The sequence below is a fragment of the Nelumbo lutea genome, chromosome 8, assembly GCF_056320005.1.
Source record: "Nelumbo lutea isolate HS-2025 chromosome 8, American lotus-T2T, whole genome shotgun sequence".
NCBI classification, from domain to species: Eukaryota; Viridiplantae; Streptophyta; class Magnoliopsida; order Proteales; family Nelumbonaceae; genus Nelumbo; species Nelumbo lutea.
Genome location: NC_142691.1, coordinates 16633587 through 16658247, shown reverse-complemented (window position 1 = coordinate 16658247; position 24661 = coordinate 16633587). Strand labels below are relative to the sequence as shown.

At 37.9% G+C, this 24661-nt stretch overlaps 1 protein-coding gene and 1 long non-coding RNA gene across 3 annotated transcripts; one reads left to right on the top strand and one right to left on the bottom strand.

Annotated features, from left to right (window-relative positions):
• Positions 1–3520: 3520 nt before the first annotated feature.
• Positions 3521–17521, bottom strand: LOC148843019 (integrator complex subunit-like protein). Of its 2 annotated transcripts, XM_088958369.1 has the most exons (8): positions 17081–17319; positions 16070–16194; positions 14768–14859; positions 14266–14463; positions 5562–5685; positions 4921–4994; positions 4396–4553; positions 3521–4083 (listed from the first exon to the last, which is right to left on the bottom strand). In XM_088958369.1, exons 3-8 carry the CDS (start codon positions 14842–14844, stop codon positions 3917–3919), a joined length of 798 nt encoding a protein of 265 aa, XP_088814495.1. In that variant the 5' UTR covers positions 14845–14859; positions 16070–16194; positions 17081–17319; the 3' UTR covers positions 3521–3916. The 2 variants fall into 2 exon arrangements, with proteins under 2 accessions (XP_088814495.1, XP_088814494.1); XM_088958368.1 differs by lacking the exon at positions 16070–16194 and having other exon boundaries at positions 17081–17521.
• Positions 17522–18451: 930 nt separating this feature from the next.
• On the top strand, positions 18452–21784 carry LOC148843018 (uncharacterized). The gene is made up of 2 exons (XR_016103369.1): positions 18452–19329; positions 20463–21784. It is a non-coding gene; the product is annotated as an uncharacterized LOC148843018 (long non-coding RNA).
• Positions 21785–24661: the final 2877 nt, after the last annotated feature.

Here is a 24661-nt window from a genome sequence, read left to right as displayed (position 1 = left end):
TAGTGCTCACCAAATTTGGATTTCATAAGAAATTAATAGGATGGGTCATGGAATGTGTGACCTCTATAAGCTTCTAGATTTTGGTAAATAGATTCCTATTAAGTAATTTTAAACCAAGCAAAGGGATAAGATCATGAGACAAAGAGACCCCTTATTCCCGAATTCAGCTTCGGTCAGGGCAAAGTTCATTCGGACAGTCTACATTTTTATATTAAAAATATTTAAGTATTTATATACTTTATTTCATGAAGAGATATTCCCAATACAAGATTGTAAAAGACAGTTGGAACAATGTAGGCACGACTTGCCCCGATGGAAGTCGATCTCCCTATCCCCATACTTATTTGTGATCTTAAGTGAAGTTTTAACAAGACAAATAGAAAAATACTCACAAGGAATTTACTCCCATCTAGGCATCAAATCAAAACTTCAAGGCAGGGCCCAAATACCTATGCTACAATTTGCATGACTACAATATACATACAATGGCCTTGGGGCAGAAGCCAAATTTTCAAAAATCATCCTTGTATTTCTCCAAAAACTATACCACAAAGATTTTAGAGAATGTTGGCAAGGATGGCCGGAATACCAAGAACTAATAAAGAGGAAAAATACTTGGGAGCACCCTTAATTAGCAAAAAGGTTATAAGGAATACCATCAAGGATTTATTAGAAAAAATTAAACAAAAATTAGAAGGGTGAAAAAGTAAATTCTTATCCCTAGGGAAAAGATCACCCTCCTAATGTAGATAAGTTGTGGGGAACATGGCCCAATATCAAATGACTTTGTTTGGAATTCCCTTAGAAATCACTAAACGGATGGACAAAGCTCAAAGACAATTCTTCTGAGCAAGGAAACAAAATAACAAATCCTTTGCTCTAGTAAAATGGGATAATGTCTATATAGACAAGAGCAACAAGGGCCTTGGAATAAGAAAAGCCAAACAAGTAAACCAAGCAAATCTGATAGAAAATTTTAGTTCAACAAGACAATTTATGGGTTCAAGTGATGAAAAATAAATATTTAAATCATTCAAATTTCCTAAACTACCGAGTTCAAAAATGCAGATAGAGTATTGGAGATGGCTCAAAATGTTGTCAAGAGGCTATTAGAAGAGTTGGTAAGAGATAGAAACGGAAATGATGAAGATTTGAACTTGAAAAATGAGGGAGGTGATAAATCCCAGTACTTAGAAATACACAAACAAATTAAATAAAATGATTCCAACAGAAATAACAAACAAAATTAAGGCTATCCATATCCCTCACCTGAGACGGAAGACATGATTTTATGGAGCCTAAGTCAGCATGGCAATCTCACAATAAAATCTGCTTACAATTTTTTGAGGAATAAGGAAAATCTTGACCGGTCATTGTTAAGAATTGTCAAAAAATCAGGAGAAATCCTATGTTTGGAAAAAACTAAGACCCCGTTTGGCTCATGGGAATAGGGGTCTGGAATCAGAATCGAAATGGGTTATTCCGATTTCAATTATTTAGTTGGGTGGAATTGGAATCCCATTTCCATTCCTGCTGGAATGGCATTCCCCCATTTAGGGAATGGCCATTCCCTATCCCTTCTTTAGGAATGAAATCTCATTCCTGTTTATTCTAATTCCCATTCCCATTCCTGTCTAAACCAGATTATGGGAATAGACCATTCCGATTCCAATTTCAATTCTGATTCCAACTGCAAACCAAATAGACCCTAAAGTTTTTCGTTGGCAAGCAATAAGAAATAAATTGGCAACAAGAAAGAACCTTGTCAAGAAAAGTAAACATAACCCTGAACTTCCTGTGACAAGGTTCAAAGTATTGATATGTATCGGCCCGTATTGGTCGATACGTATCGTGCCGATGGATTTCCGATACACCCCTCCAAGGGTTATATCAGGTCAAACGCTGGTTCAGAGGGTAGCTGGGTTATAAATGGATTCTCGATACGCCCCTCCAGGGGTTATACCTTTTGATATATATATATATATATATATGAAAAAATAGAAATAATGAAGTACTCAATAACAAATGAATCCCACCTGACCTCGGCTCAATCAAAATCAATTTTGATGCATCTACTAAACAAGATGGGAGTTGCCTTTGGTTGTGTTGTGAGAAAGAGAAACCATAGAGGTGAAACCCTCCATACAAAAAATGGGCAAAATTGGAATCACAACTATCTCTGTAGCTGAGACATGGGCTCCAAAAAGGCCCGTAAGCTTGCTTTGCAGGTAAACAAGGCCTCGGCCACTATCAAAGGTGATTCTCTTCTTGTCATAAAATGCTTCAAGGTAGTTTTAGGATCCCATGGAACTGCAAAGTGTTGATGGAAGACTGCTGGATGCTTGCTCGTCAATCTTCTACAAGGATCGCATACAATCACACTAAAAGAGAAGAGGATTCCATCATACAAGATCTCCCATGCGAGTTTAATTTTAGGGTAAATTATAGATAGGTATCCTGTACTTTGGGGTAGTGATAAATAGGTATGTTGAACTTTTAATTACAACACCTGAGTACCCTGAACTTTCAAAAATACACTTGGGTCCATCTATTAGTATTCCATCCGTTAAACATTACATAATATAAAAAATACCCTTCTTATATATTTTTTAGATCATTCTACGAAATAAAATCATCACCAAAGAATACTATTGCTGGAAATTTTGAATCTATTATTTGCTCTCCATGTGAGAACGTCACCATGGGGAGACATTTGGTTACCTGAGAATGATCTCAGAAATACACAAGGATATTTTTGACATTATGTAATGTTTAACTGATGGAATACTAACAGACAGATCCAAGTGTCTATTTTTAAGAGTTTAGGGTACCTATCTATAAGGGTGTCAATGGACAGGTTTTAGATTGGACCCTGTCCAGTCCAAAATCAATTTGGATGGATTGGATAGACCAACAAGTCATATTGGATTGGACCAATCCGGTCCAAAATATTTATTAGGTTAGATTGGACCTGATTTGTCCATAAAAAAATTATATTAGAATGGATTGGATTAAGCCAATATTTGGTCCATTGATATAAGATAAGAATATGTGTTAATGGACCGGATTTGGGTTGAAACCAATCTAAATCAAAATAAATTTGAACATATTGGATGGTCCAGCCATTGAATTGGACCAATCCAAATTAGTCCAATACATTCATTGGAATGGATTGGACCTGGTCCATTTATAATGGGCTCACATTGGACTGGATCTGATTGAACCAAATCCAGTCCAATCGACGCCCCTACCTATCTGTCATTACCCCCAAAGTACAGGGTACCCATCTGTAATTTACCATTAATTATATTGTTTTTTTAGATGCGGCTGACAAGGCCCTTCCCTGCTGGTCTCCTTTGTATCAGGGAAAAAAAAATAGAATAGGTTGCATGTAAACACAACAATCTCCATAGATGCTACTACAGGGTAATGGATGTTTAACACATTATTTTTACAGTCACTCGATCGCAGGTTATGATCACCATAATTTGGCAAAAATATTTAATAGAACTTTATCAAATAAAACAGAATCAAAGGTTTATGATCATTTAAAAATTCTTGGGTGGCAATAATCAATAACTTGGAGTTGGTACATCCAGATTAATCAAACAATTTCAACTACAGAGCTGCTTGGAGAATACAGGTGCAAATTTGCGGCCTAAATCAGACTCAAATGTCCAACACTCATGTTGAGTAATTGCATCATATGATCTAATTGCCATCCGTTAACATCCTCAATTCAGATTATACTATAGTAACACAAAATTGCACTGGAAGCAACTGATGGCACCTGTTCAACCAATTTAACCACACATAGATCCCATAACCATGGATACCTTGTAAAGAGAAATAAGCATCTGCAGAAACCATCAGAATACCACAAGAGGTTGGAAATTAAATGATTGACTTGCGTTTCCTATCTCCGCATGACACGTTGCCTTTCTCGCTTGCGGAACCGCTCGAGCATGAACTCATCTGTAGCAGCTTGCCTCCGCCCTGCTGAGTCTGCACTAGCAGAATCTGCTGGTTTGGAGCCTGTGCCATTCTCCTGCACACCTCTATCCTTGTATAGTTCCGGATGCTCTGCAGGCATTGAATTTATGATTCAAAATTCAAAAACATACAAATAAAACTATGAAAAAATAAAATTAAATACCATAAAACTTCTTTGGGTCTACAGGCATCAGGGAGGATGGGACCACGACTTTTGAGAAGAGTCACTAGATCTAAATAGTAAAGATTAGTCTCAGCATTGACTTGCGAACTTTGGTCCCAGAGCATGGTAACCTAAACGTTTTCTAGAGGAGATGTGGCATTCAAGTATTTTCTGGACAAAAGATTAAAATGTCTTATCATATCACATGACCAACAATAATTTCAAAAACAGTAAACAACCTCTCCTAAGTTTTTCTGCATAGTCTTTGCCACGTTGAAAATAATCTGCACTGTAACTTGAAGGGATGCCCAACTCGATCTTAGTCCGACCAGCAAGCCTTTTATCCTGAAGAAGCTTTTTGGCAGCTTCTGTTTCTTCAATATTTCTCAACTTGTATCTGCAATAGTTAAACAACATGAAGCAAATAATTAAAGTAAATAACCTCTTGAAAGACAAGTGAACCAGAAGAAGCAACCCATAATCATCCACGAAAATAACTTCCTGCTCCTTTTCCTTTTTCTCCCTTTTCCCTTTTTTCCTCTTTTGGGTGAACAAATGGCAGTGACCTCATAACTTCAGTCACAATAACAATGTGAACAAGTAGAATTACAAGCAAGAATAAGGCTAGCCATTTTTCCTTTTCAGATGCAACTAGTCATAACATTAAAAACACCAGATACATTCACATTGGTTGATGTTCAGACAGATAAATGGAAACAGAATGTTCGATGTATAACAGAAAAAATAAGTAGGAAATAACATACTCAATGGGGAGTTGCACCTCAGCAATCCCAGTAGTCCATTGAGTGGAACTTTCTTCTGAGTTCCTTCTTTTCACCTAGAATGAAACATGGAAAAAGTTCATAAATGGAAAACTAAAAACAAGGAAAAGGTACTGATAATGGAACACAGTCTGTGTATGTCCATGAATGTTGTGCATAAACATATGTAGATTGTAGAAATAGGGTGGTTAGATGTAACTGTGCCAAGACATAGAATTTAACAACGATGCACAAGGGGCATCCTGCACCCAAAATCAGGACACTAAGTCAAATGCAATGTGAAAGCCCTTATGATAATATGAACATGAAGCCTGCATATCCCTGTTAAAGACACTGTGCTACCATTCATGTTAGCACCCATCATCACCACATGACCTACTATTGCTAACCTTGCTTGCTCACTAAAGAGTAAAATAAAATATCAGGACCCCATTAAAAATGTATCACTAAAACTCATCTTTTACGTTTAGATGGAGGAAAAACTCAAATAGAATTGTAGAGACCACCAACATCTGCCATTAAGCATCACATAATGATTTAGATATCTTTTGATACCGTTCTTAAATTTCAAATAAGGATCTTTTTTAAGAAAAACAAAATTACAAAATCATATGCCAACTCACTTTAAGATGATCTGGAATAATGTATAACTCATCCTCCGCACGCTTTAAATCATTCTCAGCTTGATTGGTTGCATCAATTTTTTTACCCCTTTTCTTTGCCAACTCTTGTTCAACATACTTCAACCTGTTAAATAATGAATAGAGTCAAAAATAGAATCTAAACAACCATCCATAGTTGTCAAGGTGACACCTAGGCGGGCGCCTACTTCTACTACTACTTTTATTTTCTTCTTTTCCTATAACCACCACCAATACTTTTTATTTTCTTCTTTTCCTATAACAAAAATAAGGGTTCAGCCCCTATATTTTTTGAATTTTATTTTCCTTCTTCCTTTTCTTCTCATGAATATATTGATTTTCTATACTTTAATATGAAATTTATAATATGAAAATCATGAATAATTATTAAAGAAATATGGTTGTGGTACCTAGGGAACTACCCTAGGATCTATATTTTTAACATAAAAAAATCCATCGCCTAGGCGACTAGGCAACAAGGCGCCCCCCAGTCACTTAGCCTCGCCTTGGCACCTTGAAAACTATGCAACCAGCAATATCCATCAAAAAAGCAACCTCAACGAGGATGAACATACAAAATTTTTTTTTCATAGAAAAACTTATAAAAATATTGCTTCCAGAGCATCTCAAGCAGTACTCTCTTAAAATTAGTTCTTGCTTTTCTTTTAGACCAGAAACCTGTCAATGAAACACTTTGTTTCCTTTAAAAAACAAAAAAAAAAAATGAAAGAAAATAATCCTTAGCTGTCCCTCTATAAAGTCAAGAAGCAATAATAAAGTGCAAACATCAGAAATGAACAGATATATGTCAAACGAATTATGAACATAACCTCTAAATTCTTTCCGGGTAAAATGCTCTTCCTGAACAATAAAGCCACCTTGGGAGACAATGATACATTCGCAATTACTATAATCATGGCCCCCAAGTCAACAACTTGGTCCATTTTCAGTCATTACCATAAAAAGAGACCCTCTAAATTACAACCAGCTGGACACACAAATTGTTATATAACTGTAATGGATCGGGTGATTGAACAATTCAAATTGTCATCTTGCTTCCTTTACATAATGATGAACAGAGCAAAATGGTGGGACAGGATTCATGTAGATGACCCCAAATAATTGAGATCACATCTGCATCCCACATGCACATCTCAGCGTGCATTGGGAACATCTCCCAAAGTTGGCAGTGGGAGATGTTCCCAATACACGGTTAGGGTATGCTGTGGAGCATTTGTGGGGCACAGATGTGAATTCCAAATAGTTGGGATTAAGACCAAGTCAAGTTGAATTAGATAGATAAGAAAAATTTTATTGATAACTAAAAAGAACCAAATCCAAGACATCAGACTGAGATACAAGAATGGTAAGGAAGAACAAACAAAGAAAACCCCTGACAAGGGAGATAAAAAAACAAAAAACAAAAATCATACAATTAGAGCCCTATATTTATATAAAAGTACCCCAGAGCAAAGAAGGCTAGCTACCCTCCACAGTAAATATGTCAGCAATGGAATTGACAGATGTTGGACAATTTGAAACAAGGAGTTCAGCCTTAATGACAGTTCACCTCTGTAATAACATGGCTCAATTTCCAAGGATCCATAAAGGGGTCAAGCATCCATCTCATGACAACCTTGGAGCTGCCCACCACCATGAACCCCACAACATCCATAGATTATGACAATCTGTAATATGAAGGAGAGACAGAATCTCCCACCTGAGCCTCCTTTCCAAGTAGAGCCTAAATAAGCAATAGACACCACCCCTCTAGTTCCTAAAAGCCAGTATTGCATGGACTCTCAAAATGGATGAAGCATCTGTGCTGGAGTCAGATACTTAATGGATTCCTGAGGGGCACCTTTACATAACATTTTCCTTTTTGCACTTGCTTATTTGACATAGTATTTAATACACAATAAATGCCATTTTTAATTAAAAAAAAGTAACAAATATAACTTATAAACCTTTTTTCCATAGGTGTAAAGTGTCAGAATTCAAAAAAAAAAAATCTAGGGCATTATAATAGTGATGCTTTTTTGTAGATGTGAACAGTATATGTTACCATGCTTCCTTGTCCTTTTGTCTTACCGAGTCAGACTCCTGGAAAAACATCAGATTCTGATTTTTGTGTCATGTCCATGCAACACTTCTGCAAATATCTTCAGTACATGAAACTAAAAACTTGTCATGAGAACAACCACCAAAGTTAAGTTTGATTAGGTTCTTCTAGGGGAGGAAGGGGGAAGTAGGTGCATCCAGGACCTATGATAGGGAAATTTGACAAATTTCCATTCCTTCCACAAGGAATAATAGAAGCACCTAAAAAACTGTAATTTGCCATGTTAAATTTCATTTAAACTTATTAAGGTTTTGAAAGTGAATGTATTAGTAGGCTGATTATTGAGACAGATTTGAAAACTGTGGTTAAGTGGCTTGGTAAGGGGGAGGGGGTGGCTTACATTTGAGGAATGATTTCAGGAAATTTAAATGGCTGTCACAGGATATGTCAATCCGAGTGAGATGGGTGAGGAGAACTGCTAACAGCTTGGCAGATAGCCTAGCCAAGCAAGGAGTTCATAGAGCACATATGTTTTGGGCTCAAATGTAAATTGTATTGGGACAGCTCCTAAATGTGGTTCTTTCACAACTTCTTGTTGTAATCCTGATTTCTTTTAATTAATGAAATCTTTTTCCGTGTTGCTGATCAAAATAAAAAAGGTTTTGAAAGTGAAGGGACTCTGAAAAAAATGACAAGCTTTGACAAAATCAGAAGAAAAAGGAGCATGGACACATGCAAAAATCTTGAGCTTTTTTTTCTAGAAATTTGGCAAAAATGAGTTTGAAATTTTCCTACATTTGTTTTTGTTTTGTTTCCCCATTTTGTTCTTTTTAACAACCAACTTGTACACAAAAACAGTTTTTTTTATCAATTACACATAAACAGTTTACCTCCAGAGGAAATAATGATCATTGCCACTATTGGGGATCCAAGCCAAGTATGCCATAGACTAAGCATAAATATTTTCATCAAATATCCAATTATCTGTGAATTGTGCTCATGGAGAAAATTTGTAATCATTCATGGAGAGAGAGAAAGAGAAGAAGAGGAAGATATGATTGAGAGAAAAAGAAAACCTTCTTCTGGCTACCGCCAGTTCATTATTTATATTAACTTAATATAAAAAGAATGGAAAATACAAGTATGCCCCTGGAGGCACTCCCTAGAAACAAACTAATAAGAAGGAAAGAAAATAACTAATTGACAGCATCTTAAGCGAACAACCCACTAACAGCAACTATAAAATAACAATTAAATAATCCTCACAACATTCCCCCTCAAGTTGGGTTGAATATGTCTATCATGCCCATCTTGTCACGTAACTCATTATACCGCGAGTATGGAAGCCCTTTTGTGAGGACATCAGCGAGTTGTTCCTTGGAGTTGACATAAGGGATGCAGATTTCCCTTTTTTCCAATTTTTCCCTTATGAAGTGTTTGTCCACCTCAATGTGCTTAGTCCTCTCATGTAGGACAGGGTTGCTTTATGGCTGCCTTGTTGTCACAGTAAAGAGACATAGGATTATGAACAACAACTCCAAGCTCCCCTAGAAGATTTTTTAGCCAAATGACTTCAGCCACTCCATGTGACATAGCTCAATATTCAACTTTAGCACTTGACCTTGCTATCACACTTTGTTTCTTGCTTTTCCAGGTCACTAGGTTTCCTCCCACAAATGTGCAATACCCACTCGTGGACTTTCTGTCATCCACAGCACCTACCCAATCAACATTTGTAAAGACTTCCACCTTTAGGTGATTATGTTTACTGAATAGTAGACCTGTTCCGAGATACTTTTTCAAGTATCTAAGAACTCTCTCTGTTGCCTCCATGTGTGGTTTCTTAGGAGAGTGCATGAATTGGCTTAGAACCCCAACTGAATAGGCAATGTCTGGACGGGTCATGGACAATTAAATTAGCTTTCCCACTAACCTTTGAAACTGTTTCACATCTTTTAGAGGTTCACCATCACAGTCACCCAACTTGTGGTCAACATCCATGGGAGTATCTGCTGGCCTTGCACCTAATTTGCTTGTGTCCTGTAATAGATCAAGGGTGTATTTCCTTTGAGAAATGAAGATACCCTTTTTTGAGCGGGCGACTTCAATTCCAAGGAAATACTTCAGGGGACCTAAATCTTTCACTTCAAATTTAGATGCAAGGAATTGCTTCAATTTTTGTATTTCTGAACTCCGATTTCCTGTAATGATGATATCATCCACATACACTATCAATACAGCAACCTGTTCCTGACATCTCTTCACAAAGAGTGAATGATCAGACTAACATTGTTTGAAGCCCACCTGCTGAATTGCCATGTGAAATTTACTGAACCAAGCTCTGGGAGATTGTTTTAAACCATAAAGAGACTTTCTCAGCTTGCACACCTTATTTTCATTACCCTTGGCACAGAATCTAGGGGGTTGAACCATGTATACTTCCTCCTCTAAATCACCATTCAAAAAAGCATTCTTTATGTCCAGTTAATGCAATTCCCAGTCAAAGTTAGTAGCTAATGATAGGAGAACCCTGATTGAGTTCATCTTAGCTACTGGAGCAAAAGTCTCATCATAGTCAACCTCGTACACTTGAGTGTACCCTTTGGCTACTAATCTTGCTTTGTACCTTTTAATTGTTCCGTCTGCCTTGTGTTTAACTGTAAACACCCACTTATACCCCATGGGGTCTTTCCCCTTTGGAAGATCCACAAATTCCCAAGTTTGATTTTTATGAAGAGCATTAATCTCCCTCTTCATGGCATCTATCCATTTAGGGCATTTTAAGGCTTCTGCAACATTTCTGGGAACAGGGATGTAATCAACTGTAGATAGAAAGGCTCAGTATGAGGGGGAAATGTGATCATAAGAGACAAACTGGGTAATGGAATGTTTGGTAGTGCATGACCTGACTCCCTTTCTTTGAGCAATAGGAATGTCAAGGTCATCCACAGTAGGAGTAGGGGTATCAATAGGTGCAACAGGAATTGAACTTACCTCCTGGGAATCTAACGGGGTCGATTGCTCAATGTTTAGCTGCTCCACATCTCTATTACATTGTTGATCTCTACGACGTGTACGTTGGAAGACACAAAAGGGAGCAAAGTCCATAATAGAAGGAAGGGCTCTCCCCCTGAGGAGAAGTAGGGAAGAATGGCTCAAACTCAAAGAAAGACATCCATAGACATAAAAAACTTATGACTAACGGGATCAAAGCACCGATACCCTTTTTTAGAGGAGGGAGACTCCAGAAAGATACAAGGAATGGATCAAGGGTCTAACTTACCTCGAGATGGAGACAAATCATGGACAAAGGCACGACAACCAAAAACTCTCATGGGAATGGAAAATAAAGGAGACTAAGGGAACAACAACTGATGAGGGGCCATGTAGTTCAGCACTTTGGAGGGCATGCAATTGATGACATAAGCAGCTGCAAGTATAGCATCCATCCAAAACCTTTTTGGAACATTCATGTGTAACATCATCCCGCGAGCTACCTCAAGGAGGTGTCTGTTTTTTCTTTCTACGACAATATTTTGTTGTGGTGTTCTAGCGCATAAGCTCCTACAAATAGATCCGTGGAAGGCAAAGAACTCATTGAGCTCACCATGGAAGTATTCTTTTGCATTGTCGGATTGGAAGATCTGTATTTCAACATGGAATTGCGTAAATACCATCCTCTGGAAGTCTTTCACAATCTTTGGAACTTCATCTCTACTACGCATAGGGAATACCAATGTATAGCGAGAGTAGTCATCGATTAATGTGATAAAGTACTTATATCCGCCCTCAGAGATTACAGTAGTAGGCCCCCATACATCAGAATACACAACATGAAAATGAACACTTGATCTTTTATTATTTGAGTGAAAAGTTGGTCTACATTGTTTGCTCAACTGACACGTTTGACACTGGAACTCTGACACTGAACATGACTTAAATAAAACCGGAAACAAAGACTTTACTATTTCAAAAGAAACATGACCTAACCGACTATGCCACAAAAAAAAATTGACTCTTATTTGACTGACTATGTGACTCTAAGGATAACACCGAGAAACCAGCTTTGTTGTCGAGAACGTAGAGACCATCCACTAGGATCCCTCTACCAATCGTCCTCCCAGAAGCTATATCATGAAAAACACATGAACCATGAAAAAATGTTACACTACAATTTAAAGAGCTTATGATACTACTAATTGAAAGCAAATTTATAAGAAGTTGAGGGACGTGCAATACACAATTCAGGTTAAGGCCATGAGGAAGAGATATTGATCATTAGCCTGCAATGGAGGAGAATGAGCCATCTACAAGCCTCACTTTATCCCTTCTTGACAAAAGGCTATAAGTCAGAAATAAGTTCGGCTTACCGATCATGTGGTTAGAGGCCCCTGAGTCAATGATCCAAGGGGAAACCAGCGAGAGTGACATGGAATGCAGAAGCCGTATTACCTTATATAGATGCAAATGAAGAGTGAGTACCAGTGACTGAGCTATTCATCTATCTCAAAGCCCTACCATATGACTCCAAGTGGTCTCTGAATAAATTCATTATATCTTCCTTAGGGTCAGAATTATTAAGGTGGTCCCAGGTAGTACCGGCAACCTGAATATCTTGGGTTGCCACATGTGTTGCATTATGTGTTGTGTTCATCTTCTTCTGACCTTGCCCTTTACCCTGTTCTTGGTTCTTCACTACCCACTTGAGTTTCCCGTGAATGTCCCAACATGTGTCACGTGTATGCCGTGAACGTCGACAGTGGGTACAAAACAACTTGTCTTTATCATCAGCCTTCTTGGTGTCACTTTTCTTCCCCATGTTATTACTCATTGCAGCCAAAGCAACTTGTTGCTCCCCCTCGGTTGTAACCATCACACTCTACCTACTTTCTTCCGATTGAACAAGGGAGTATACCTCGTGAACCGACGACAACTCTTTGCTTCCTAAGATCTGAACTCTCAAGGGTTCATAGGCCGGGTTCAGTCCCAACAAGAAGGCAAACACATGATGTTGAGAAACCAGCTTCTTGTAGGCCTTAGCATCGTCATGATGTTTCCACTCTATAACCTGATAGTGATCCAATTCTTTCCATATGGAAGTAAGCACTGAATAATAGGAAGACAAACTACGATTTCCCTGTTTACAGGTTGATGATTCAACTTGCAACTGGTAATCCTTGGCATAATGCCTTTGCTCAGAATAGGTAGTTTTGGCCTGTTCCCAGATCTCACTAGCGGTGTTTGCCCATATAAAGTTCTTCACATCAGGTTCCATGGCCACAAGGAGCCAAGACATCACGATACTATTTTCTTGGTCCCACCTATCATGTTCAGCTGTCTCACTCTTGGGTTTTTTCACCCTTCCAATTATATAACCAGTTTTTCCCCTTGTCGTTACATAAAGTTTACACTTTTAGCCCACTCCAGGTAGTTTAGATCATTTAAAGGGGTAATGGGCATGGGAAACATCATGTTTTCACCTCCCATACCAGCTGTGATGTGGGTCGGTGTAACCCCCGATGAAATTGAATCATAATTTGCCATAAATTACTGCTAAAATCAGTCCAAATCCCACACAACTACACAATAGCCACAAACAGAATACCAACCCTCAAGAAATTTACTTTTGGGATGTGGAAAATAAAACAAAAAAACTGTTGAAATCAACTCTGTGATGGTTCAGTCATTAAACCAGCTCGGTAATCAGTCCAACACCAGCCAAGGCAAACATTAGAATAGTATACTATCAGTCTGACTACAACCCATACAATCTAACAATCCAGCATCCAAACGAATGTATAGAACCAAGGAATAAGGCCTTCACACCATTGACCAAAAACAAAAAAACAAGAACACATACCTTGTACAGCACCTGTACGAAGGTGCCAACCAGAAACTGACTTCACAGCATCAAACAAAAAAGAAAGGGAGTCTCTTTTTGCATCACCCTTCTTCGACTAGGGTTTCCTTGATATTACGACTAAGGAAGAACCCAAAGGAAGAGCTGCAAGTAGTCTGCTAGGGTTTCTCTGTTTTCCACGTCCAAGAAATCAAAGAAGGAAAAAAGGACGAAGCAGGTTCAAATAAGAGAGACTGAAATTCTTTTATAGCCCAAAACCTTGCTCTGATACCATGTAATCATTCATGAAGAGAGAGAGAGAGACGAGAGAGAGAAAGAGAAGAAGAGGAAGATATGATTGAGAGAAAAAGAAAACCTTCTTCTGGCAGCCGCCAGTTCATTATTTATATTAACTTAATATAAAAAGAATAGAAATTACAAGTATGCCCCTGGCAGCACTCCCTAGAAACAAACTAATAAGAAGGAAAGAAAATAACTAATTGACAGCATCTTAAACGAACAACCCACTAACAATTAAATAATCCTCACAACAAAATTAAAATTAAAACTTGGGACTTTCTGAAATCAACCAAGGTGAATAGCCAAATTAATTTATTAATTACCTGCTAAACTCCGTGAACTTGTATTTTCATGATACTTGTTTTTACAGTTCACTGTACACAAACTTCTAGTTCTGAAAGAATTTATGTTGTGTGATGAAAGAAATACAGAAACTATTAACAGTCTTCAAAAGGAACACAAAAAGAGAAAGAGAAAAGAATTACATATTTGGATCTTCAACCATAACAGCAGTTTCTTGAGCAAAAGTGTCTTGTAACACCAACTCATCCTTCTCTCCATCTCCTTCATTCTTCTCACTTGATTTTGGAACAATACCAACCTTTTGTATGTTTGGAATTGCAGGGATCCCTGACTTTCTCTCCCTTTGTTTCTGAAGGAATTTCACCTCCTCCAATGTCAATCTGAATACAAGTTATACAGGGAAAAAGATAGCATTGTTAAAAATCTCTATCGGTACAAATAATAAAACAGAAGAGCAAGTTTTTCTATGATTAAAACTTTAACAGTGGTTAAAAGGCACAAGATTTTTCAAGTTCAGTTAATACAAAAAGGATAAACTAAATAACCCATTTTTCTTTCTTTTCCTGTAACTTATATTACTCAAATAATCCTAGTAACTGAGCAAATCATTGATTTGACCATATAACATTTTGCAAAAAACTAAGAAAAAAATGGAGTAGTTGATAAATCAATGTTCTAGAAGACCTCCTTTCTTCTTCATCTTCCAATTCCACACTTTCCTCTTCTTCAAGATTTCGTTTTCTGAAATTCTTTTCCCGCATTTGGTTTTCTTGAAACTGATTGACACACAATATATAAGCAATGGTCAATTCAAGCCATGATTAGTTAAATTAACGCATAAACAATCCATATGCCTAATCAATACTCTTCTCTACACTGAAGTTCCACTGTATAGTTATCCTTTTAACATGGGTTCTGCTGTATATATCCTTTAGAGTCCAATTATAATTTGCTTTCTAAAAGAAGATCCGTTTCCTGATGGTGATTTTTGGGTACTGTTTAACTTCCAACCTTGTATGAGGTAAAACCCAGTACCGTTTCATATATCTTTTACAAGAATAAAAGGGTACAGTTTGGTAATGATTATATAATACATTTATTTTTTATCTACCTTTGAATGCAAAACTTTATCCATTCAATATCAGATTCACAATTACTTGCACTCAATATTCCACCAAAGAAACTACAAAAAGTACGAAGCAGGGGACATCACATTCTGAAACAATAAGAAGCAGATAGATGAACAACATGTTGGAGATTGAGATGTCAATAACCATTGATCACAAATCAAGAGAAGCAACCAATGTGAATGTCAACATGAGATTCTCATTCTATCTAGAATCTGTGACCCATTTCAGGCCTCTTAGTCTATGTAATAGGCCAACATCTTAGCTAACAGACTTAAGCCAACTCTAGAGAGGATCATTCCAATCACTCAAAGTGTATTTATTCCAAGCAGACCCATAAGTGATAACATCTCCCTTGCTCACGAAATCATGCATTATATTAAACATACTAAGGCAAAAACAAAAGGTTCATGGTTATCAAATTAAATATAAGCAAGACTTATAATAGAGTTGAGTGAACGTTTCTGCAATTGACAATGGAAAAGAATGGGATTTAGGAAAAAATGGATTAATTGGGTCGTGACTTGTGTTCACTCAGTCCCATACCAAATTCTCGTAAATGGATCTCATTCAAAGAAGATAAGGCCTTAGAGGGTTAGCCAAGGGGACCTTTTCCTGTATCTTTTCCTCCTCTCTAATGTATTCTTTGCCATCCCACATAATTTGGTTGAAAGAAAAGTTCTTTTTGGCATTAGAATTTGTATAGTGCCCTAGTAAGTTCTTGTTTATATTTTGCAAATACAGTTACACATTTTCAAAATCTGATCCCTAAGAAGCAAATGTGATCTTGGATGCTCAATCTATGAGAAAACTTCAGGTCAGCAAGTGAACTACAGTAAATGCTCGCTGCAATGCCCACCTATTTCATGTCCTGTTTTCTAGTCCCAAAAAGAATTTGTGATAATTTTGTCAAACTCCAAAAAAGTTTCGGCAGAGGGACACTGAAGATAAGAAGAAAATTATATGGATTCCTTGGAACCAAATCTGCAAAAACAAGTTAAATGTTAGATTGGGATTTGGGGTCAGAGATCCGCAAGCCCTCAATCTTGCTCTCTTAGCAAAGTTGGTTTGGAGACTTTGTAAGGATTCATGTAGCCTGTCACTTATCAAAAAAAAAAAAAAAAAAAAAAAATCATGTAGCCTGTCGGCCAAAACCTTGAAACTGTGTTAAAACCTTGGAAGTCTACACTGGGAATGAGATTGGGAGACCATCAGTAGCACCAAAAAAAAGGAAAATCAACTTAATCCTCTAACCTTAAGCACCCCTCACTGTAGACCCCAATTCTTCAAGATAATGCAATGATTTAAATTTAATATGATTATATATCTTTGCTTGTCGATATAATATGTATAGAAGCATCTAATTCAGAATCAACAATGCAGATTTAATAGTTTGTGAACATTAAAAGTTACAAAGTGAACGAAGTAATAACAAATAATAATCAATTATAAGCAAAATACCGATTTCTCAAGCGTCTGAGGACTTTCAAAACTTTCATTCCACTAGTTGCTTGCATCAAAGCCCAAAAAGGTTAAGTTACACTAAAATATAACCAAGTTTATACAGAGTATAACAATATACCATAACACTGACTGCCCCAAGTAAAGAAAATAAATGGAAGAAAGAAGAAATGATGACCACTGAAGCATAGAGCGAAAACATGGGCAATAGAACCATTTAATTGAACAGAGAAACCTCAACTTTTCTCTAACATGTAACAAGGTGCAACTATGAGTAGGCAAAGAAGGGGAGAGAGAAAGAGAGTTTGAGGATGGGGCGAAGCCCCTCTTTTCGTTTACAAGAAGAAGATAGTCGACGGCCAGTTTTCGTTTCAGATGAAGAAGAATGCGTAAGAAATAAAATACATACCTGATGTGAAAGAGTCTACAGAGGAGTTTCAGTTCAATCTTATTTTGCAGCAAATGGGCTTCAATCCGCAAATGATTTCCAATGAACTATTTCAATGGAGTTTGTTTTTTAATCCAGGTCGGTTTCTGTGTCAATCTTCAACTCTTTTAACTTCCGATGATCGATTTTATTAAAACTCGGACTGGTTAGGGTTTTGTTTTCTCTACCGAGATGGGACCCAAATTAAAGCGCTTTGGATCGTCTGCGTTTAGACTCTTACAATTTACAAATTCGTGAGCATTCGGTTTTGTTCTATTCAAAATCGAACCGAAACCGATATTTGTCCAAACCGAAACAACCGAACGGAAATTTCTGTTCGATTATTTGATTATTTCAGTTAAAATCGAATTTGCTCGTAAGAATTCTAAATAATCGGTTTTGTTTTTTATCAAAATCAAAATTAGTAGGGGTTTTGATTGATCAAACCGTTAAAGCCTTTCCCGTATTATGTTTTTCCGGCATCAGATTTTTCTTTTAGGCCCATTAGGTTTTCCGAAAGTAATTTATTTGGGTAAGTGTTTTTTAGAAAATACTTGGTAACTGCATGGGAATATAAATTTGGGTAAATTTTTTAAACTAATTTTATAGTTTAGCCAATTGAATAAATATATTCTTACGGTTTGAAAATTGACTAACACAATCCTTACTATTTCTTACAATTGATTAATACTTTCCTTACTATTAACATTTCCTAATTTTCGTTACAAATAAATAAAATGACTATTTTATCCTGTAGATATATTTTTGCTTGACAATCATCTCCCTGAGCGGAATTGTTACGCCCACTCTCTATCTTCCACTACTGTAAAGCCGGTTAACCCCTATTTCCCATGACTACAAAACTCTTATTTTTTTCTCTTTCTCTCTCTTTTTTCCATCGTTATTGGGTTCATGGGCAGAGTATCAGAACATGAAAGCTTCAGCAACCGTAAAATGTTGTAGTGGTCAACGGCTTTCGAAGAGCTTCAGCAAGAGAAATAGGATAGATCCGTTGCTGCTCTCCGCCGCTTGGTCTGGCCAAAACACGCAGGAAAAAGAGAGAGTGATGAAACATAGAAGAGAGAATGAAGGAGAGGAGGAGAGAGAGTGATAGTGTGAGAGATTAGCTTCTCTTTCGTCCTTAGCAGAATAACACAACTATGAAGACTTGGATCCCGAGAACGAGCCATGGTTAGGATTCTTGCAACGAGAAAACCTCTCATTAGAGATATTTGACAAAGGAAAATCTTAAACGAGTGGTTAGAATCTGCGTCTACGTGGACAGTCTTCAATCCCCGTCAATTGCGACAAAACGCTCGACTATAGCTGCATCTGGGGCTTTTCACAGTAGCTACATCTAGCATTGCTAAACACATAATCCCTGTCGATTGCGATAAGACGCTCCACTGCACCTGCATCCGGGGCTTTTCACGGTAGCTACATCTAGCATTGCTAAACATACAATCCCCATCGATTGTGATAAAACGCTCAACTAGAGCTGCATCGGGGGCTTTTCACAGTAGCTACATCTAGTATTGCTAAACACAATCCCCATCGATTGTGATAAAACGCTCAACTAGAGCTGCATCCGGGGCTTTTCACAGTAGCTACATCTAGTATTGCTAAACACAATCCCCATCGATTGCAATAATGGTCTTCCAAGATTTTCTCGTCGTCTGTGAGACTAAATTGGCGACAAGGGTAGAGGGTAAAACACTATAACCAAGGAATTTCACTGTAGTTGCATCTGACGGAGACCCAGAGTCCTTGGTGGGGCTCAGGGCTCTGTTTGGCAACTATAGTAACTTTGGTGAGCATGTTTTCGGTGTTGTTACATGTGTAGAGCACGGGAGACGAGCTCTGATAAGGGTAAAGCACGGATGACGAGCGGCCACTTCTGATAGCCACCGGTAACATGTCACTGAAGACGAGTGGAAAACCAACCCGTAGCTGAAGTCGTGGAAGTGATCCGAGCAGAAAACCATCACTGAAGACAAGTGTCGCGCGCGTGGTGCTAGATATGGCAGGGATCTGTGAAGGGCTCGGAGGTGAGGGTGATCTCTTTGATGCCTGAGATTCGTTGTTGAGATTCGCCGCTGCTCTTCGATGCTGAGATGATGCTATCGTTTTCAGTTCATCGTCTTCCATCTCATATCAACTATTCATCTACGAAGGGCTCGGATGTCGGCGGATCAACTATTCATCATCTTCCGTTACGGATCAACTGTTCAGTTATCTCTCTCCCCAACAATTAATGAGTTTTTTGGTAAAATTTCGATTTAAACATTACCCACAGATGGAGATTAACAACTTGATCAATCTCCATTCGTCTACTCGTCTACTGGTTTCTAGCGAAACTCATACTCAAACCACTGTATCTATCGTCTGTCCACAACGGAAAGGTTTTAGGATGGTATTTTATGAATATGGTATTTTAGGAATGGAGGTGGGAAGGGTATTTTTGAAATTTTTGATAAATATATTAGTCATATTATATCGCATGTAACAGAAAGTTAACAAACCTTAACGGTAAGGGTAGAGTTAGTCAATTGTAAAAAACAATAAGGATAGCGTTAGTCAATTTTCAAACAGTAAGGGTACATTTAGTCAATTAACTAAAGCATAATGGGTAGTTTAAGAAATTTACCTTATAAATTTTGTATATTTAATTAACATAAAATATAGAGATAAATTATAAAAATAAATTTATAAAAAAAAAAAAGAGAATTGAACTCTCTTTAGTTCTTTTTTGATAACGTGAACAACCTCTAATTAACGATCAAATTCGATGAAGACGAGGGCCATTAATGTATTTCTCGTAATTCTTGAAGTACCAATGTAGATTTTCTTATAATTTATGTAGATTTTTTCACTCCAGGCTTTATGCTTGATCAATTGTGAATGATGTTTTTTTAAGAATGATATTTTGCAATGGTTTAATCTTCTTGAAAAAGTTTGAATCCCAGTGTTTGTAGATAGCAAACAAGTGAATGATATTTTCTTAAGAGCTTGTGGTTTCTTGCGGTCAAATGTTAGTGTGTATGAACTCCTTGTAATGTGATTATGGAAAAATAAAAATAAAAAATTAGCTCTTTCTTCCTAAACAAAGCTATTTATAATTTAAGATTGAGATTGCCCCCCACTTTTTCTGACCAATTCCACTGTGAATAGGGTATTAAATTAGAGTTAACTTTGATAAATGCTCGATTACGTAAGAATTAATGGTATTGCCAATGGGATCAATATATGCTAACTGTCCATCTGCAACCGATCGAAACTTTATAACTGTTAACAATATTTATAAATATAAAATTAATGGCTGCCAAAAATGAATGATTGTTTAAGTTTTGACACGGCTTTTCAGTTTTGACCGGGAAGTGTCGACCGGCCTCCGGGCAGATTAGAAGGTGAAGCGAGTAGGGCGTGATGGAATTTTTTCAGGAAGTCGTCAGAGTCAAGCATGAATGAATCGACCTCGTCGGGAAGTTGAGAGTAGCCCATGGATCGAGCGGCATCGACAAGAACCTTCCATTCGATCTTGGGGAATATGTTCCTGAGAAACTCTACACTGAAATCAACTTCTCCACAAATTTCTCGACCTCAAGACACAGATGGAAACCATTTGTGATGCCTTCGATGTTGCAAAAGAGCATGTTGTGTGCCAAAAGTCTAATTTCTCTCTCGGTCTGTCGACAACGGCCGGAGCTTGGGAGAGGAAAGCCCTACAAAAATAGACGGAAATCGCTGATAGAGGGAGGGAGATAGAGGGAGAGGGGTTTCTGTGACAAAGTACAACTCGTCGTGGTCGGAGTGGTCTTCCTGCTTCTCTCCTGAATCCTGATTCAAAATCAAAGCAAAAAATTTGGCAAGGCGAGTGCCCATTGCCCAAAATGCAGGCTCATGCCTTCGCCTTCATCTTCTCTGTTGTCTCTCTCCCGCACTTGTTGTCTGCTTCCAGTGGTGCTCTGCCCCCCAATGGCACGGACGCGCTCCTTCAGTTTCACTCTCAGACCGACGCGCATGGCATCCTCCTCGACAAGAATGGCATAGGTTGCATCTTTGATTTCAGGTTGGCTCTACTTCTGAGCCCAGTCCACGCCATGGTGAGATTGGGAGGGTATAGCACGTCGGAGCAGGGGAGACGAAGAGGCTGTCTCAGAAGGCAAACATGTACAATTTTGGGGTTTTACTGTCGGAGGTGTTGATAGGGAGGCTCTCATTGCAGTATCGCTCCCCAATTCGACCACGGGGGTGGAGGAGCTGGGAGTGGATCTTCCCAAGTGGGTAAAGTTGGTGGTGAGGGATGAGTGGACGGCGGAGGTGTTTGACCCGGAGCTTCTGAAGTACAAGAACATAGAAGAGGAGATGATGGCGATGTTGTACATAGGGGTGGCATGCGTGGCAGAGAAAGCGGAGAAGAGGCTGATGATGTCGGAGGTGGCGAAGATGATCGAGGATATCAAGGTGGGGCAATCCCCTTCCCCCTTGGGTGAGGACCTGAACGAGTCACGCCACTCTCTCTCACCCTCCGTCGCCATAGCCGAACACAACCTCGCCAATTACTAATAATCCATTTGTTTTTTTATTTAGAAACATTATTAACAATCATAAAGTTTCAATCAGTTGCAGGTCATGGCTAGTTGAACGGACGTGTCAAAATTTTAATGGAATCTCTTTGAATCCAAACGCACCGGATCCGGAATGATGCATGGATGCTCATATTAACTTGGCAGGGCTATTATATAAATTAAGTTCATTTATTTGTTTTAAAAAAATTAACATGTCTCATCATTTTAACCATAAAAAAGTCATTATACGAGCAATATTGTCTCATCAAAGTGTTACCAATTTACCCCTAGATGGGAAAATTAACTTACCTAGGTAACTAATAAGTATACAAGGAAAATAAATTTTTCATTAATCCATATAATAATTGAAAAAAGAAAACAAATAGTATCTTGGTTAATGAAAACCAAAATCCCATTAACCAACTTTCTCCCTTCTCAAAATCCAATAAACAAACAGGTACTTAAATATAACACATGGACATAATGAGTTAATAACATATACAAAACACAACATAAACTCTCCCTGCCTCTTTTGTCCATGTAAGATTCTCTCTCTCTCTCTCTCTCTCTCTTTGTGTGTGTGTGTGTCCTATAGTGCATCTTCCTTTCCCGTTGATGGCTGTGAATTAGGGATCAAGATGGGTCTATAAGGTTACATCTTAAAGATTTCAAGTAGAGATGGAGAAGAAAAACAACCTTTTGAGAAGAAATAATTGTTTAGAAAGTTGCAAAAATTCAAAAGAAAATAGCGGAAATCAAAGTTTAAGAGGAGAGAAGAAGAAGAAGAAGGTGACAACAACTTGGGTTTAGAGAGAGATTTTCTAATATAATCCCTTCTCTTACTCCCTTAATTCTATTTCTTTAAGTTAAATTTTAGTAATTTATAGAAAAGCCCCTAATTGGGCAGAAATTAAAAAGACATAACATAAGAAAGAATAAAGCCTAGATTAAGGCCCATTACAACAAAGAACATAAAAGATAAAAATGATAAATAGCCTATGAGTCATTCATCTCATCTTCTCTACACTCCCCCTCAGACTGAGCATAGATGTCAATCATGCCAAACTTGCCAATATCATGCTGAAGTTTAGCCTTGGGAATGCCCTTGGTGAGAAAATCAACTAACTATCCTTTAGAGGTGATGAAAGATAGACACACTTCTCCAAAAGCCACTCTTTCTCGAATGAAGAGTTTGTCAACTTCAATATTCTTAGTCCTGCCATGTTGCACTGGGTTGTGAGCAATGTTGACGGCGGCTTAATTATCATAGTATAACATCATTGGCTTATCGTGCTCAATAGTTAGTTCCTCCATCAAGGATCTAAGCCACAAATATTTCAAAAACTCCATGAACCATGGCTCTGTATTCTACTTCGGCTGAAGATCGAGCAATAACTGATTGTTTCTTCTTCTCCAAGAGACAATATTATCTGCCACCAATGCAACTGACAGCATATGCAATGTCTGACCGAGTCATGCATAGATAAAGAAGTTTTCCAAGTAGTCTCTCGAAGACTCCCTTATCTTCTAACAATATTCCATCTGAAGCAAAGAGTTTATGGCTCATATCGATAGGAGTAGCAACTAGTCTAGCACCCAGCTTTCCTGTTTCAGAGAGCAAATCAAGAACATGCTTTCTTTGAGAGATAAGGATCACATCCTTGGATCTAGCAACTTTTATGCCAATAAAGTATCTTAATTCTCCCATATTTTTTATCTCAAACTCTGTATGAAGGAAAGATTTGAGATCATTAATCTCTGAGACATCATTACCAATCACAACAATATCATCAACATACACAATCAAATAAACGACCAAGGATCATCTCCTCTTTACAAAGAGGGTATGATCAGACTATGTCTATACATAGCCAAAGCTAATAAGGGCAGTCCTAAACCTTTCAAACCAAGCTTTAGGGGACTATTTGAGTCCATAAAGAGATTTGTTCAGTCTGCATATCTTTCCTTTCATATCTGTTTCATACATCCCTAGAGGAAGAGACATATAGACCTCCTCATGTAACTCTCCATTCAGAAATGCATTATTTACATCCGATTGATAAGGTGGCCAGTCTGAGTGTGTAGCCAAAGATAGTAGAACTCTCACATAAGTCATCTTGACAACAAGGGCAAAGGTCTCCAGATAATCAATCCCATATGTCTGTGTACAACCTTTTGCAACTAACTTATCCACCTTTCAATGGTGTCATCGGCATGATATTTCATAGTAAAAACCCACATACAGCCTACCGGATCATTCCCTTCAAGCAAATCAACCACTTCCTAAGTGTCATTCTTGTGCAGGGCATCAATTTCTGTTCTCATTAGCATCCCTCCATTATGGAATAGTAAGAGCTTTTAACACAGACCTGGGAATTGGGTTAGAAGCAATAGAATAAATGTAGGCAAAATATGAAAGAGAGAGCAAACTATAAGAAAAGTGTTTGGAAATGCAATGTGCAGTACACTTCATTTTTCCTTTCCTAATAGCAATGGGGATATCAAGGTCTAGGAAGGATGGCTCCAAAGGGGCTGTAACACTACATGTTGTCTCATCTGTAACTGGAAGTGCATAAGGCTCATGTGTTGGAGGGGAAATAATCTGATCATGTTTTTTTCTTTGTCGTTGGTACAACCTGGGATTAAAAAGAGGACGATGAGGTAAAGGATGATGAATAGGAACACTGGAATGAAAGTGAAGTGATTGATCCTCCTTTAACTCATTTGAAGGAGGAAGAGACTCAGCAAAAGACTCAACTAGGATAGGAAGAGGAAAAACAAACTCCTATGACAAATCCTCCCCCTCTAGACAATGTCCCTTCAGAGAAGAACCTAAAAGGAAGAAAGCTCATCAAAGGTGAAATCCATTGAGACATACCGAGTGTCAGTCTTTAGATCAAAACAACAGTAACCCTTCTATGTGGGGGAATAACCAAGGAAGATACACTTGTGTGCTTTTTGTTCAAATTGATGTCTCTGGACACTTGGGATATAT